Raw genomic sequence first — 14,264 nt, forward strand, 5'->3', positions numbered from 1 at the left:
AGGACACAAAGATAAATTGACTTTGTCCTTGTTCAAGGGAAAGGTCTTACAGTGAGGGTCTGGATGAAGCACATTAAGTGCTAACATAGAGATGTAAAGTAACTATGGAGTTCAGGGGGGGCCCATCCCCAAATAGAGGTTTGGGAGAGGATCACTAGAGAAAATGAGTTCTGAATAAGAGTTAGCCCAGGTAAACAATGGGAGGTAGTGCTTTCCAGGCTGAAAGACTATGACAAAAGATGTGTCATAAGGCAGGTTTTAGTCTGGAAAAGAGAAGCCCATCTGTCTCATTGTATGAAAAAAGCATGGTGAATGAAGAAAACTACAAGTTTATGTTTGTAGAGGGTGGAATACCGACTATATGTTTAGTAGTACATCACACTTTATATGTAGATTTTATATGTGAATTTTATATGCCCATTTTATATGTGGACAATAGTTATATAAGAGTTGATCCAGGTGAGAAATGATGAGGTCAGTGGGCAAGGAAGGTTGCAAAACATTAAGGACAGGAAGTTAACAGGATTTAATTAATTAGATGAGTGTGCTGAGGTGGACAGAGAAGTTTAGACAACCTGTAGAAGTCTGGTTTGAGTGTCAAATTGTATTTTACTGTAATGTTTCAACCCAGTTACCAAAATGATAGATATCAGGATGCCAGAGTGGGTACATAAACACTTCCAAGTTGCCTATGCATAGATATAAAGGAAGTGACCCTCAGATTTTGTCCTAGATTTTTGGGCCTGACCATGAGATTTATAAAAGGGATCACGCGCATGGTAGAAATAGTTGCTGGAGAGATTTCTTTGGAGAGAGCTATTACTTCTCTTTGAGTCTATGGTCTTCTGCTTTCAGGATGCTGTTTTTCAGTCCCAGTAAGTAGGATTTCAGGGGGCCATTCAGAGAAATCTGAAACAAGTTGGCTGCAGTTGCAGAAGCAGAAGAAAAATGGCTGGCTCAAACATGAGGAAGTCAAGGTAGACTGTGGACCATGGTGTGGCTTCTAGCTGACAAAAGAGCTGATGCACTGAGGTGAGGGCCAACCAAGATGCACTGCCTCAAGATCAGAGGTACTCCCAGGATACCCAAGGAATGAATGAGTGGGTGCCAGATTTAGATCTAGAGTGCCCCAGGGAGAGTATAGTCAATAGGACCATCTACATGGATGAAGAGGTCTTGCTTTTTTCTGACACCCACCACTGGGTGTCATGAAGCTGTGGAAGCATGATACACTTCCATCTAAAAGAGATCCATTAGTTGGGTCAAAGAAACATCAAGAGAGACCACCCAACAGAAAATCATAAAAAGTCAAAGAAAATTCTTCAAGAAAAAGAGTTAGGTTTAAAAATTCCCCAGGCCCACCCAGGGACACTAGCTTAGACTATTTTCTGATCCCAGAGAACAGTTCCACCAAGCAAAAGTATCCTCACTCTTTTTGAACCTGGTAGGAGGTGCAACAGCTACCGGTACAGTGAGTAAGTAAACAAGGAGAGGAGAAAGAGGGAAAACCAACCACAAACCACATTCCTTCACTTCTCTAGTCTTCCAGTGGATTGGAGCTCAAAGGGAAGGTTAATTTAATGTTAAATCAAGTTGGACTTCTGATTAATATTAGAATAGAAATTCTAATTACTAAGTTGAGATTCAACTTAAAGAGACTCTAGGATTGTCTTTGCCTTAAGTAAACACAAAAGTCATGGAAAATCTGCCCAGGTTTTCACTGGGTAATTTTAAGTGGACAGTAGGAACAAAATTAAATCAGTTTTGTTGTCCTACTAGTTGTTTGTTAGACAGCCTAGTTAACATTGTTATTTGTTGACATTGGGCTTATGTACAATAATAGATTTAATAGATAAAACAGTTCTTCCTATTGGGATATTTATTGACATGAGGGTGGCAGCAGGACATCCAAGTGAATTTTTCCAACAGTTGCATGAATATAGACAGAAGGGAGAAGTCAGGGTTGTACTCAAGAAATACTTGTTTATTTCTCTTGAGCAATTTTTTCCCCTTTTAGCTCTTTATGAACGATGATTCCTTCCAAACCAAGATATCTATAACTCCTCAATAACCTTTGTGGGTTTACCTGCTTTGATCAAACCTACAACAGGCTACCAAGATAAACCATCTGAAGTATATTTTTGTGCCTCAAGTACAATGCCTACCAATCAATCATCAATCAAATCTGAATTTCTCAGCTCAACAGGCAATTTTCACCAATTGTTTCTCCATATTTACTAAAAATCATTTCTCATCACTTCCACATAGGACCACTTCTTCTGACCCCAACAGAACTCTTTATGCTTCATTTATACTGTCGCTGTTCATCATACTGGAACAATCTTTCAACCAAATTCTATTTTCAACACCCAATTCAGATACTCTTAACATGGATTTCAGGGAAACCAGGGTGTTTGTAAGATCCCTAAGATTACAGATAAATCTGTATGCCTTTCGTGGGAACAATGCAGCCATGATTTAAGATGGCTTTAATATAGAGTTAGTAACCCAGAAAATAGATAATTCATTTCACTATTCACTGTCCTTCCCAGCATCTGTGATTACAGACCCTCTTCTCAGATGCGTCACTGTGCTTGCTGTTGCTGCAGTTGCTCCCATCAATTGCCCCACAGTCATCTGGAACTTAACTTTGGGTCCAGAGTAATTCTGACCATAGATGGGAAGTACTTCAGCTTCCTCAGCACTCACACTCAGCTATCATTTCTCAGACTAACCTGAGATGTGATTTGCCAGCATTTTCTGGTAGCTCTATCTGGTTGCTATTTACCTAATGTTTGGGGTCTCTCTTAAACATTATGTGCTCTATGTATGTGCTGTATGTATGTATATGCTCTATGATGGAAAGTTACCTCATTCCTTGGCATCACTGGAATTGGCCTCCTGTGCCATGTCTATCTCCATGGAACTCCTGATTTTCCACTACTAGGTCCTGTCTTCCTTTCTACAAATATTGCTACTTCATCTTGGGCTCCAATGACAATAATGTTGATGCCAATAAGAACAATGATAGCAAGCATGCAGGCTTACTTATGCTAGGCAATATATTTAATGTTTTATATGAATTGCTTCATTTCTTCCTGACAATCCCCTTTCCTGATAGACATTTTTAGAAGGACATTCCACTTATGGTAGCTACTCTTTATAGAGCAACCACCACATGCCACACATTTTGCTAGGCTGTACATATGTGTAATTCCCCACAAACATAAGGAATGGGCATTTTTATCAGCAGTTTTTAGAAGAGGAAACTGAGAACAACGAGCCTCAATGACTAAGTTCTCATGGATAGCAAATTGCAGTTAAGTCCTAGGGTCTGTGCTCCCAATGCCAGAATTAAAGAGGCTGGCTTATTCCTCAGATCCCTATCTCATGGTCCCATCAGAACCTATAGTCCTAATAGACTAGTCTAGCTGGCTCTGGTTTTTGCCTCATCGGATTGTTTCTGGATATGATATTCAGGTGCCGAGTGTGTCCTACAGTACTTGCTTATAGATTACTGGGGTTCTTCAGGTCCTTTGCTTGTTCATTGAATCATTTATTGGTTCATTCACTTGTTTGGCATCTACTTATTGGGTGTTCATTCTATACTGAATCTTATGTAAGAATTAGAGAAAGGAGATGGGAAAAGCGCAGCTTGGAAATAGACCTGTAAATAGATATGATGGTCTAACAACTATAAGGAAGGTAAGGAATCAAAGTTTATGGATCAAGGGAAGCGCATAGAAGCCGGTGCTTGAGTTGAGACATACAGGCCTTTCAGTCAGAGGTAAGAGAATCTGGTAGGGGCATATGGCAAGTTCAGGGAGTCCTAGTAGGTTCAGCAAGTGCTGGAGTTGGGGCATGAGATGAGAGGGATGGCATAGGAGATCAGGAACTGGATCACTGAAGAGCCTGCAGATCCTGCTGATGAGCATAGTTTTTATCCCAGACATAGGATAGCTTCAAAGGAAACCTGCCACTCCTCTACTATGTAGAATTTATATTAGTAGATAGTAGAAACCCCATATTACTTGTGTAATGGAGTCCCGGTATACTGCTTGCTGGGCGGGAATTTATAATTTCCTAATACATTTGTTTAGCAAATGCCTGGAGACATGACACTATAACACACTCTACCAGATTTAAAATATTCTTTAATTCTTCCCCCTTGGTAGTCAGCCTGAAACACTCAAGGATGGTTAACTTGAAACACTTGTCTGAAAGGCTTCCTGATTCTAAATGATGTGTGAAGTTATCAGGGATTAGTGCACACACAACCACCTCTGAGCTCGGAAAGTTTACCTCCTGTGACAAATTTGATCTTCACCCCATAAATTCAATCTGCTGACTTGCACTTTTACATGATTTCTGATTAGAATTTGAAAATCCTTTAGAAAGTGATAGTTACTAAAAGAAAGGACCTTGGTAAGTTTTAGGACCACATGCCTTACTTCATGTTTCTTAATCAAACCCTGATGCCTGCAAAGTTTTGTCAAATTATATACTCCTTGAAAGAAGCACCTACATTCTCTCACTTTCGCAGGTTTTAGCCGGTCTCAGAATTCCCTCTGTGCAATCTTTCAACAGTCTAAGACACTGCTCCTGGTCACCTCCTAACCCTATCCCATCTCTGCAGGTACCTGTACCCTGCCAAGAGTGGCATAAGGCATCGTGATTCAGAAGACAAAAAAGATGAGCACAACAGTGATAAAAGTTTTTAATCTATGACCCGCATCTCCTTTCAACCCCCAACTGTGGAGCCTGAGAATGGGGAATTTGCTCTTCGGAGTAAACGATCATAAAATGCTTTCTTGCTTTCAGTGTGGTCCCTCATCTTGGAGTTCATTATTTCTTTAAACATCCCTAACTGTGGCTTGGTAATTTTACCTTCTTATGCAACCTAAGTATAAGCAAAAAGGTGCTTGGGGTGCTCTGAGTGTTTGATCCTAAGCTTTCATGTGGCCTCCTGCCTCTCCCTGCACTGGCAGGAGATGAAAGGAAACCAGCTGTTTTCTTGTTAAAGATCAAGGTGATCAGGATGGCAATTCAGGACCTAACCATGATCGCTGCGGGGAGAGCAGAGACTGGGCGATGTTTTTACACTAGGCACAGTATGTCAGATTTATGTAGCTGTCAGAAAGAGTATTTCATTTCATGCCTATTTGTGATTTCTTTGTTGTTGTTGTTGTTGTTGCTACCAGATTTAAATTCCTGGCATCACACTCAGTAAACTGAATGAGGCTATTATTAGTAGTCTCTCCCAATAGTAAGAGAATAGCTAATATCTAAGATTCTTACTGTGTTTTTGTGTTGTTCTTCATACTTTTATTTTTATCCTTACAATAATGCTATGAGATACAAGGTGTTATTCCCATTTTACAGAAGAGAAAATTGAGATGCAAGTATTTATGTAACTTGTGTAGATTATATTGCTCGTAAGTGTTTGTGGAGCTGCGATTTAAACCCAAGGAACCATGCCAGGACCACAGTGAGATCAGAGAGGTTCCCAGGGGCACAAAATTTAAGGAAGTACTCCCTCACAGTCTCCTGTTCAAACCTGAGAGTGAGTGCCTCCTTAAATCATACGCCCAGGATAGTCTTTGCTACTTGCCATACCCTAGATCCAGCCTTACTTTGGAGCTTGGGTGGTGCCAAGCCTCATACATACTGTCCCTCTGTTTCTCTGAGTGGTGTCAAACCTCATACATACTGTCTCTCTGGTTCATACAGACTGTTGATCAGACTCTCTGAGGAATTAGAGTCAGCTGTCAATGGGGAATTAGATGAACAACCCTTGTGAGAGTTTGTAGGTGCCAAAGAGACCAACAAAGATGATGCCCAATGTAGGATTTCTCCCTTGCTCTTGGCTAGGCATTCTTCTCTTGCACTATGTCCCTCCCATTCTTCTCTTTTATGGCTTTGTCTCATCTCAACCATCTCCAATACAGAAGGCAATAAAGATACTCTTCATTTGAGAGGCAAATTTCTGCATCCTATAGAGAAAACATTAGAGCAGCGCCATAGAGTAGGGTGTGTACTCAGTTAAGCATTATTTCACTTTGTCAAGTCCAGACACACCCTGGATGTATGTTGATGTAAAAGAAAATCCAAGGATGCATATCTATAAAGAATCTTGAGATCTTAGAATAGGATCTGATCAAGACAAGTCAAATTGCATCAGAGAAAAGGAAATTGTAGGGGACAGTCCGAGATTGTAGGGTAATCATGAAAAACTCACCTTTACCAAATACCCTGTATTCTTGAAAACCTTTAGTACACTTGGTAAGTTTTGAATAGACTAGAATTTTCTGGTTTGCTCACAAATGGTGAAATAATTATTATATCATTAGGACAACGTGGCCCTACTCAGTCCTATACCACCTGATATTTAAGAAACAACTGGGATTGTGGGCTGCTAAGGTTGGAACTATCTCTGGTAACCTTCGGTGATGCGCTAACCCACTCCCTGACTCAATGGAGCATAGAATAAGCACCTACAAACACTTATGAATGTATGTGGAAAAGAACCAGCAGCAACTGAGACATAGTTGAGATGAAGGAAGATGAGTGTTTTGATCTGATAACTTATTTGAACTTCTCAACATCAGACTGGAAAATTCCTGGTAGTTTTTCCAGACAAACTTTTACCAGTGAAATCCTAGCAGATCGGATGATGGTGGTTTCTCCTCTTTTATAGATATCATGCCAACAAAGCCATGTGGGAAGACCACATTAAATGAACAAGTCAAACAGCACTATGGCTAGGAAAGAACTGGGCCATGAATGAGTAGCACTTGCCTCTTTGATTAGGTTCATAAATCTGGGTCCAAGGCGCCACGGCTTGTGTCGATGACACTGTAAGGAGCTGACAGTCAACTGCGAAGCCCGGTGGGAGGCAATGGCCACCATGTACACAGCATCATACATCAGAGCTGCTTCAGTCTGTGGAGGAAAACACACATCACATCTTTGATTCCATCTTTGTTTCCCTTCCTTTACCTGCATAATCATTCTGCCTGTTTCCTTATCTCCTATTTGTCTGATCTCAACAGCTATTTATTCGCCAGCTGAACAGTCTTCACTCTCTGATAGCTATTTTTCTCTAAAATAATACTTCATACTCCACAGTACATTGGAATGATAGCTCTGCTTTGTTTTGAGGTTTTTCTTTAAAGATTTTATTTATTTATTCATGAGAGCCACATATATATATATATATATATATATATATAGAGAGAGAGAGAGAGAGAGAGAGAGGCAGAGACACAGGCAGAGGGAGAAGCAGGCTCCATGCAGGGAGCCTGACATGGGACTCGATCCTGGGTCTCTAGGATCAGGTCCTGGGCTAAAGGCAATGCTAAACTGCTGAGCCACCCCGGCTGCCCTGTTTTGAGTTCTTAAAACAAAACAAAACAAAACAAAACAAAAAACCAAAACAAAACCAACCCTCATCTCAGCCACAAAAAACTTGATTCAGGGAACAAATATTTTTGGAGCATCTATGTTAAGCACAGTGTTAAGATCAGCTATGTTGAGTTAGAAGCTACTAAACTCAACATTTCAGTATCAGATTTTGTTTCTCAGGACATATATCTATTAAAATATTTACTTATTCCTATTTGGCAGAAAGAAACAGCTTCAAGCAAAACTTATAGGCAATTTCCAAATAGGGGTATTTGTGTCGGTCACTTCTATTTGCTGGAGTCAGGAAGGTTTAAGTTGTGGAATCAAATCCAATAGCAGGTTGTGGAAGACTTTTTGAAAAACACACTCATGTAAGTTGCTTGGAATATCCTACTCTTGTCAGCATTTGCTTTTTGATAGACAGTTTAAGGTAGTCCTTGCTTTTGGGGGTTGCCATCTCATTCTTCCCTTCCTTATGAAATCTCTCTCATTTGCAAAATTTCACACAAAACTGCTAGTATTTTATAAAAATATTGTCCTGTTGTTTTCTTTAAGGATAAAATTGTATAGTACTTTCACATTTTAGTTGAGAGTTTTCATCAGAACTTCATCTGAAATTCTCAACAAGCTCCCCAAATCAACAGAACAGATAGATAGAACTACTTATGTAGAAAAAATGACTCCTAGAAGAAATAACCCCTAGACCCCTATATGTGTAGGGTCCTACGTATAGCAAATAATTGGTAGAGTTAAATCTAGAATCTAGGTCATAGATCAAAGATTATCATGTTTTTTTTTTTTTCCCCCAGAAATCTGTTGATGAGCTCAACATTTACTGTGCACTTATTGAGAGCATGTCTTAATGGAAGAGGAAAGAGAGGGTTCCTACATCTCACACTTTATCCATCTACAAGTCCAAAGAATATCCCCCCTTTAAATGCTTCCTGTGCAATCTCTATCATTGCATTTTCCATTTGCATTTCCATTTCCATATTGCACTTATAGTGACATTGGTTTCTCAGTAAGAATGTGGGTTTTGTGAATGAAGAAATGTTTGACTTTAGTGTCTTTAGTGTGTAGGACAGTTACTGGCACATAAACGTTATTTAAAGTTGTTTAATAAATGATTGCTGAAGGAATTAATGTTATTTCATGCCTTAAAATAAAATACAAAAAAATAAAATACATTTTTATGAGAACTGTATAATCCCAAGGTTTTAAGATGTACTTGTAAAATAAGTTGTTTTACTTATATCATTGACATATAGAAGTTAGATCAGTAGTGGTGGTGGTAGTGATTGTTAAAGCTTAAAAATGTTTTGATTATTTCAGTTCAAAACTGGTGTAATCAATTTCATAGATAAGAAAATTGAGGCTCAGAAAAATTAGTCCAAGGCTACTCTGTTAATCAGCTGCATGGCCAGAGTGTGAACCCATGACAGTCTGATTCTAGCACCCATGTTCTTCACCACTCTGCTATCCTAATTTGGTATAATTGAAGGAGAGTAATCACTTGGCAGAATGAGACTTTTTGAAATTCAATTAATAGTAGCTGACTTTTATCAAGTACTTATTGTATGTTAGGTGCTGCTCTAAATGCTTTGCAAACACTGAATCTTCATCATAACCTTTACTCTTTTATGGGTAAAGATATGACCAGGTTAAATGGCTTCCCCAAAGCAGTAGTGGGCAAACCAAGATTCAAACCCAGGAATTTGGAGCTAGGGTTTATGTTCTCAACCATGAAGTTGAGCTGCCTCTAAAACAAATATTTAATGCTGATTTAATAATTACAATAATAGCTCAATTATGGTGAATGTTCACGGACAACTTACTACACACAAGGCACTATAAGCATCCTACACATGCTGTCACCTTAAATTATTAAAACGATGACTTTGAAATAGGTATTGTCACCATTTTACCAACAGGGAAATGGAGACTTAGAGAAGTAACTTCAGGAAGTAACTAACTTACTAGGCAAGTGAGAATTTCAACTTAGGATGTAAACTTAGATTTTGGAACTCACCCCCTTAACCACTATGCTCTTGGGACCTGGACCATTTTAGCAGTGGAGTATATTTTTTTGCAAATTTGTATGCATATTCACTAATTGACTAATTGAAAGAGTTGGTAGAGAAGTGTGAGGAGTGAAGTTTTGATCTAACTCTTCCATAAGCTGGGCTAAGGAAGGATTTTGACTTTCTTTGTCAAGGCTGCCTCCACACTGGGTTGGGAAATAACACAGCTCAAAACCATGGGCCTGATCAGTGCTTTTCAAATTCAAAGAAGAAAACCATTTATTCTAAAACCACACTTCCCTTTGATGCGCAACGCTTTCTTAGATGGAGGAGACGTGTGTCTACCTATTTTATAACACTAATAAACCACCCCTGAATTTTCTTCCCTTTTCAGTTCTGTGCTGGAGGCCAGCTTACCGAGTAGCAACTCTCGAGTTATTTTAGATAAATGTAAAAGAAATTGGCCTGTGTTTCAGATTTTATTTTTCCGAATGTGTTTATTTTCACATTTTATTTATATCGAAAGACTGAATGAGACCACATTACTCAGTGCCCCTAAGAAAATCTCTTTACCACAACATGGATCATGAAACAAGCATACAAAAAGCAGTCTCACACTGTGTTTTGGTTATCACAACAGTGTGCAATAAAGATTCAACTCAGCAGGACCGAGGTGCCCACGCTCTACACATATTTCCAAGAAAGGACTGGCTTTTGACTGGGTTCTGGGAGATAATGTCCAAAACCTGGGAATATCCTGCCTGACCATTGTGTTTTTGTATATTTGGGGTCTTGGGCAGTTTCAGGCAGTTTAGCAGTATGATTTATGGTGAATGCCTATTTTTGTTCATCTGGAGCCCTGGGCCATGCTGTATCTATCAGTTTGCGCTCTGGAATGGCTGGAGACTGAGCAGATGGGATCAGCTATGAGGATGCTTGATGCCTATGTGACTGACTCCCAGTAAAAACCCTGCACATCAAGGCCTGAAGGAGCTTCCCTGGTTGGCAACACTCTGTACATGTTGCCTTATGTCATTGCTGTAGAGAATGAAGCACTTGTCAAAGCAACTTTCCTGGGAGAGGACCACTAGTAGTCCCCATATAGTTTCTCCTGGACTTTGCCCTTTGCAACTTTTCCTTTGCTGATTTTAATCTGTATCCCTTTGCTGTAATAAACTGTTATCTCTGAGTTAACAGCCCTTCCGATTTCTGTGCGTTCTCCTGCCAAATGAAACCTGAATGTGGTCTTGGGGATCCCAACAAAATCCAGGGAGATGCTACTCTTTGGAAATGAGGAGTAACAACAGGATATGGCTTTATAGATTCCTTGCATTTTGCTGTCTTCCTTGTATGGCGTTATTGGAAAAAGAAAACTGCAGGAGATGGGAGTGCTGAAGGAAGACTTAGTCTTTGTGAAACAAATGGGCAAAAAGTATAGATTTCCCATCTTCTCTGCAAATTCAGAAATATTCACTGGCCTGACATGGATGGACAAGGCAGTTTTCTGTAAGAGAAGTTCTCCCAAATGACACCCTTCTCCCTCATTTCCTAAATTTATTCTCTCACTGATTCCTCTATTAAAATCCAAATATCTCACCCACAGCATAGAGCTAGCAGGAATTTGTCTCTTAGTATGAATGAGCTAGTTTCCCTTGCGGGGGCGGATGCTACTGAACAGCCAAAGTGGTGGGAGAGGCAGTGCACGTCCTGAGCGTTCAGGATGCTGAGAAGAGCGACCCGCAAGTGAACTGGGGTTTGGAAATGGCCTGGAGAAGGTAGCAAAGATATAATCATATACTCACAATCTAGAAATTCAGTAATTAGGGCAGAAGTCCAGCAGATCCAGTGAGACCTGGTGCAGAGGTTGGCATATTCTAATTTCAATAAACATTTTCCAGCTTTTGGGAGAGACATGAGAAATTGGGAAAAGAGGACCATATGTGGACTTTGGAAAACACACCTGGGTGATTCCTATGGTCGGTCACACAAGGTCACACAGGTCCCAGGTAAGGGGCTATCTTGGGCTACCTGTGCAGGCCAAGAAACACATCTCCTGTAAACAAGTAAGGATTTGGTCTCTGCATTTCAGAATGTCTTTTGTTCCTATATTGACTACAAACTGGCATAATAGCAGGTACCATCAAGTAAATCCAATTCTATGTCCTGGAGGTTTTATATATATTATCTAATTTAATCTATAGAGTAACACTGTAAAATATTATTACACAGATTGACAGGTAAGCAAGCAGACTCAGAGATGCCACATAACCTAGTCAGGTCATTTAGTTATTCAGGGGACATAGCCAGTACTTAATCTAGGCTTTCCTCATCTGGAAAGATCTTGGTTTTTCCATTGAATTTCATAGCCCATTGTCTTTTGTTGCTGGAGCAGCAGCTGACATTTAGGTGACACTCAAAGGTACCTCCCTCCTGGATCATGATTACAGGAAATGCTCACACGTAACATAAGGCTACTGACATAACTATATTGTGAATGCTTTTGAAGAACTGGGAAGGCCAAAGACGGATCAACGTTCTTGTTTCTATGATTACTAAGCACTATTGAATCATGCACAGTTTTGGTTCACAATCAGAGAGGACTCTACCTGAAAATGGGTCACTCCATTATCTCAGTCTATTCAGAAGCCAATAGACTGAATCACCCCAAGTGCTAAGAAAAATTTAAGCGCCATAAAAGGGAATGAAGTAGATTTTGTAAAATTACTCCAAACTTCTATTGAGTTAATCAACACTTCGGTTGAGAAAACACTTTCTTTTTTTAATCTCAAGATGTTTTAAATAACGAGTTTCACTATTTTTGAACTCTATTGACTCAGTAACAGGTTTCTTAATTAACACAATTTTAACCTTATTTTCAAAGTCAATATTTTTTTTCTTTAATTACATCTATGGCTGTTAAGTCGGGAGTCAAAATTTTTCATTGGACATGATTTTCAGATTTGGATGTGTTTTGTCATATATAATAATATTCTTTGAAGATATTTTTGGTGTATGATATTCTAAGAAATTTTTAAGTTTAAAAATATTAAAGAGAAAATCAGACAAGTAGGTGGGAAGTAAAAACACATGGATATTTTTAAACATATTTTTAAAAATTTCTATATTATATATTCCTACAGGCATCTGTATATGAATGCAGCACACACAAAAATAAAACTATAAAGGCAATAGGGAAATTTGCCTTGGAGAGTAGTGGTATAATGCATATGATTTCAGTGAATGCAACTCTCTTTTAGTAATGGCATTACTTAAATATAGATAGTGGTTAGTCTAGGCTAATTTTTAAAATATTATTATTACTTTAGAATAATCACTATCTTCACTACACATGCCTAGTTCTTACTTGTAGGAACTCTCTTTGGGCTTTTACAGATTTATTTAAGGGGTATATGAATATTTTTCATTTAACATGTTGGTCTTAGCAGAAGCCCAATTTTTATTTATTTAGCATTAGCTCCCTTATTAAAGACATATTTATTGAAGGCCTGCTTTGTGCCAGACCTTTTCTATTTCTGGGCATAAAGGACATCACAAAAAGACAAAGCCTCTCTGTCCTCATGGAGTTTGTATTCTTGTAGAGGAAGGCACTGAACAAACGAATCAAAATATAGTGTGTGAAGTTGTAGGGCTACACAGCGAAAGAAAACAGGCCATGGAAGAAAGAATAACAGGCCTCTCTGGTGAAGTGGATTTGACAGGGGAAGAAGGTTTTAGGCAGTGAGAGTCACAAATGCTACAGATGTAAGAAAGAATGAACCATGAGATCTGAGGAATACAGACCCAGTGGAACTGAAACCATAGGGCTTTTTTTTTATCAGGAAGGTGGGGAAGAAAATGGAAGAAAATCTGGGCCCTGGCTTGGGGACATGAGTTTCTGCTCTCTCAACTCAGAGATTAGTCCATTGGGCTTCAAACCTGTAAATCTACTCTTTAAACTCACTGTGACTCAGTTTCCACATCCCCAAATTGGCCTCCATTACTAGAAGCCAAAATGGAGTCTTCAGGTGAATAAATGTCACTATTATACTTCATGGGATTAATTTCAAAACTATATCTAACCATTTTTTTTTCTTTTTATTGTAGCTATATGAGATGATGCATGCTAATTAAACTTATTGCAATAATCATTTCACAATATATGTAAGTCAATCTGTTATGCTGTATACCTTACACTTATACGATGAAGTATATCACTTCTATTTCAGTGAAACCAGGGGAAAACCGATCTGTATGACTATGGGATCCAACTTCTAGTGGGTGCTGTGTTCTACCACTTTTTTAGACTAGTATAGACATGACTGATATATCTACTCTCCCCACTTTTGGTGCCCAGGGAACCCTTCTCTTCCTTTCTGAAGATAAATTCTGATAAATCCATTTTCTCCCCTTTCTCTTTTTTTATAGTTTCTAATAATAACAGGAGCAATAACAGAGCCTAGAAATCCCTTTCTTAAGTGAGATGACAGTAGTAAACTTTAGGCAAAACAGGACCTCTTCCATCCACTGGGACTTGGCTGCACCATGCTTCCTGCCCATGGAACTGCCATTTGCCCAGGCCACTGGCAGCAGTCCTAGCGGAATAGCTGCATCCCCTGCCTGGCCTGAGTTGGTGTGACTTGCACGGTTCTATCCTCCTTGTTCAATGATTTTCTTCATCTCAGTCAATATGTACAAACTGTCCTTTATAATTGAATGCAACAGATGCTTTTTTTTTTTTTTTTTTTGTAAATTAAGCCATACTTGTGATGAATATTTAATGTTTGGCCTGAATCCACAAGCTGTGATAACATAGCTCCAAACTGTAACTTTTTTAGTGGA

General features: G+C 39.0%; 1 protein-coding gene across 6 annotated transcripts in view; it reads right to left on the reverse strand.

Moving 5' to 3' along the window:
- Nucleotides 1-14,264, reverse strand: part of GRIK1 (glutamate ionotropic receptor kainate type subunit 1) — a 361,214-nt gene that overhangs the window by 84,288 nt on the left and 262,662 nt on the right. For all 6 annotated transcript variants that reach the window (XM_072806695.1, XM_072806696.1, XM_072806699.1 and 3 more), the window contains exon 7: nt 6,799-6,942. In XM_072806695.1, the coding sequence (XP_072662796.1) occupies nt 6,799-6,942 (144 nt within the window). The remainder of the gene's footprint in view (nt 1-6,798; nt 6,943-14,264) is intronic.

Source organism: Canis lupus, chromosome 30, assembly GCF_048164855.1.
Source record: "Canis lupus baileyi chromosome 30, mCanLup2.hap1, whole genome shotgun sequence".
Classification (NCBI taxonomy): domain Eukaryota; kingdom Metazoa; phylum Chordata; class Mammalia; order Carnivora; family Canidae; genus Canis; species Canis lupus.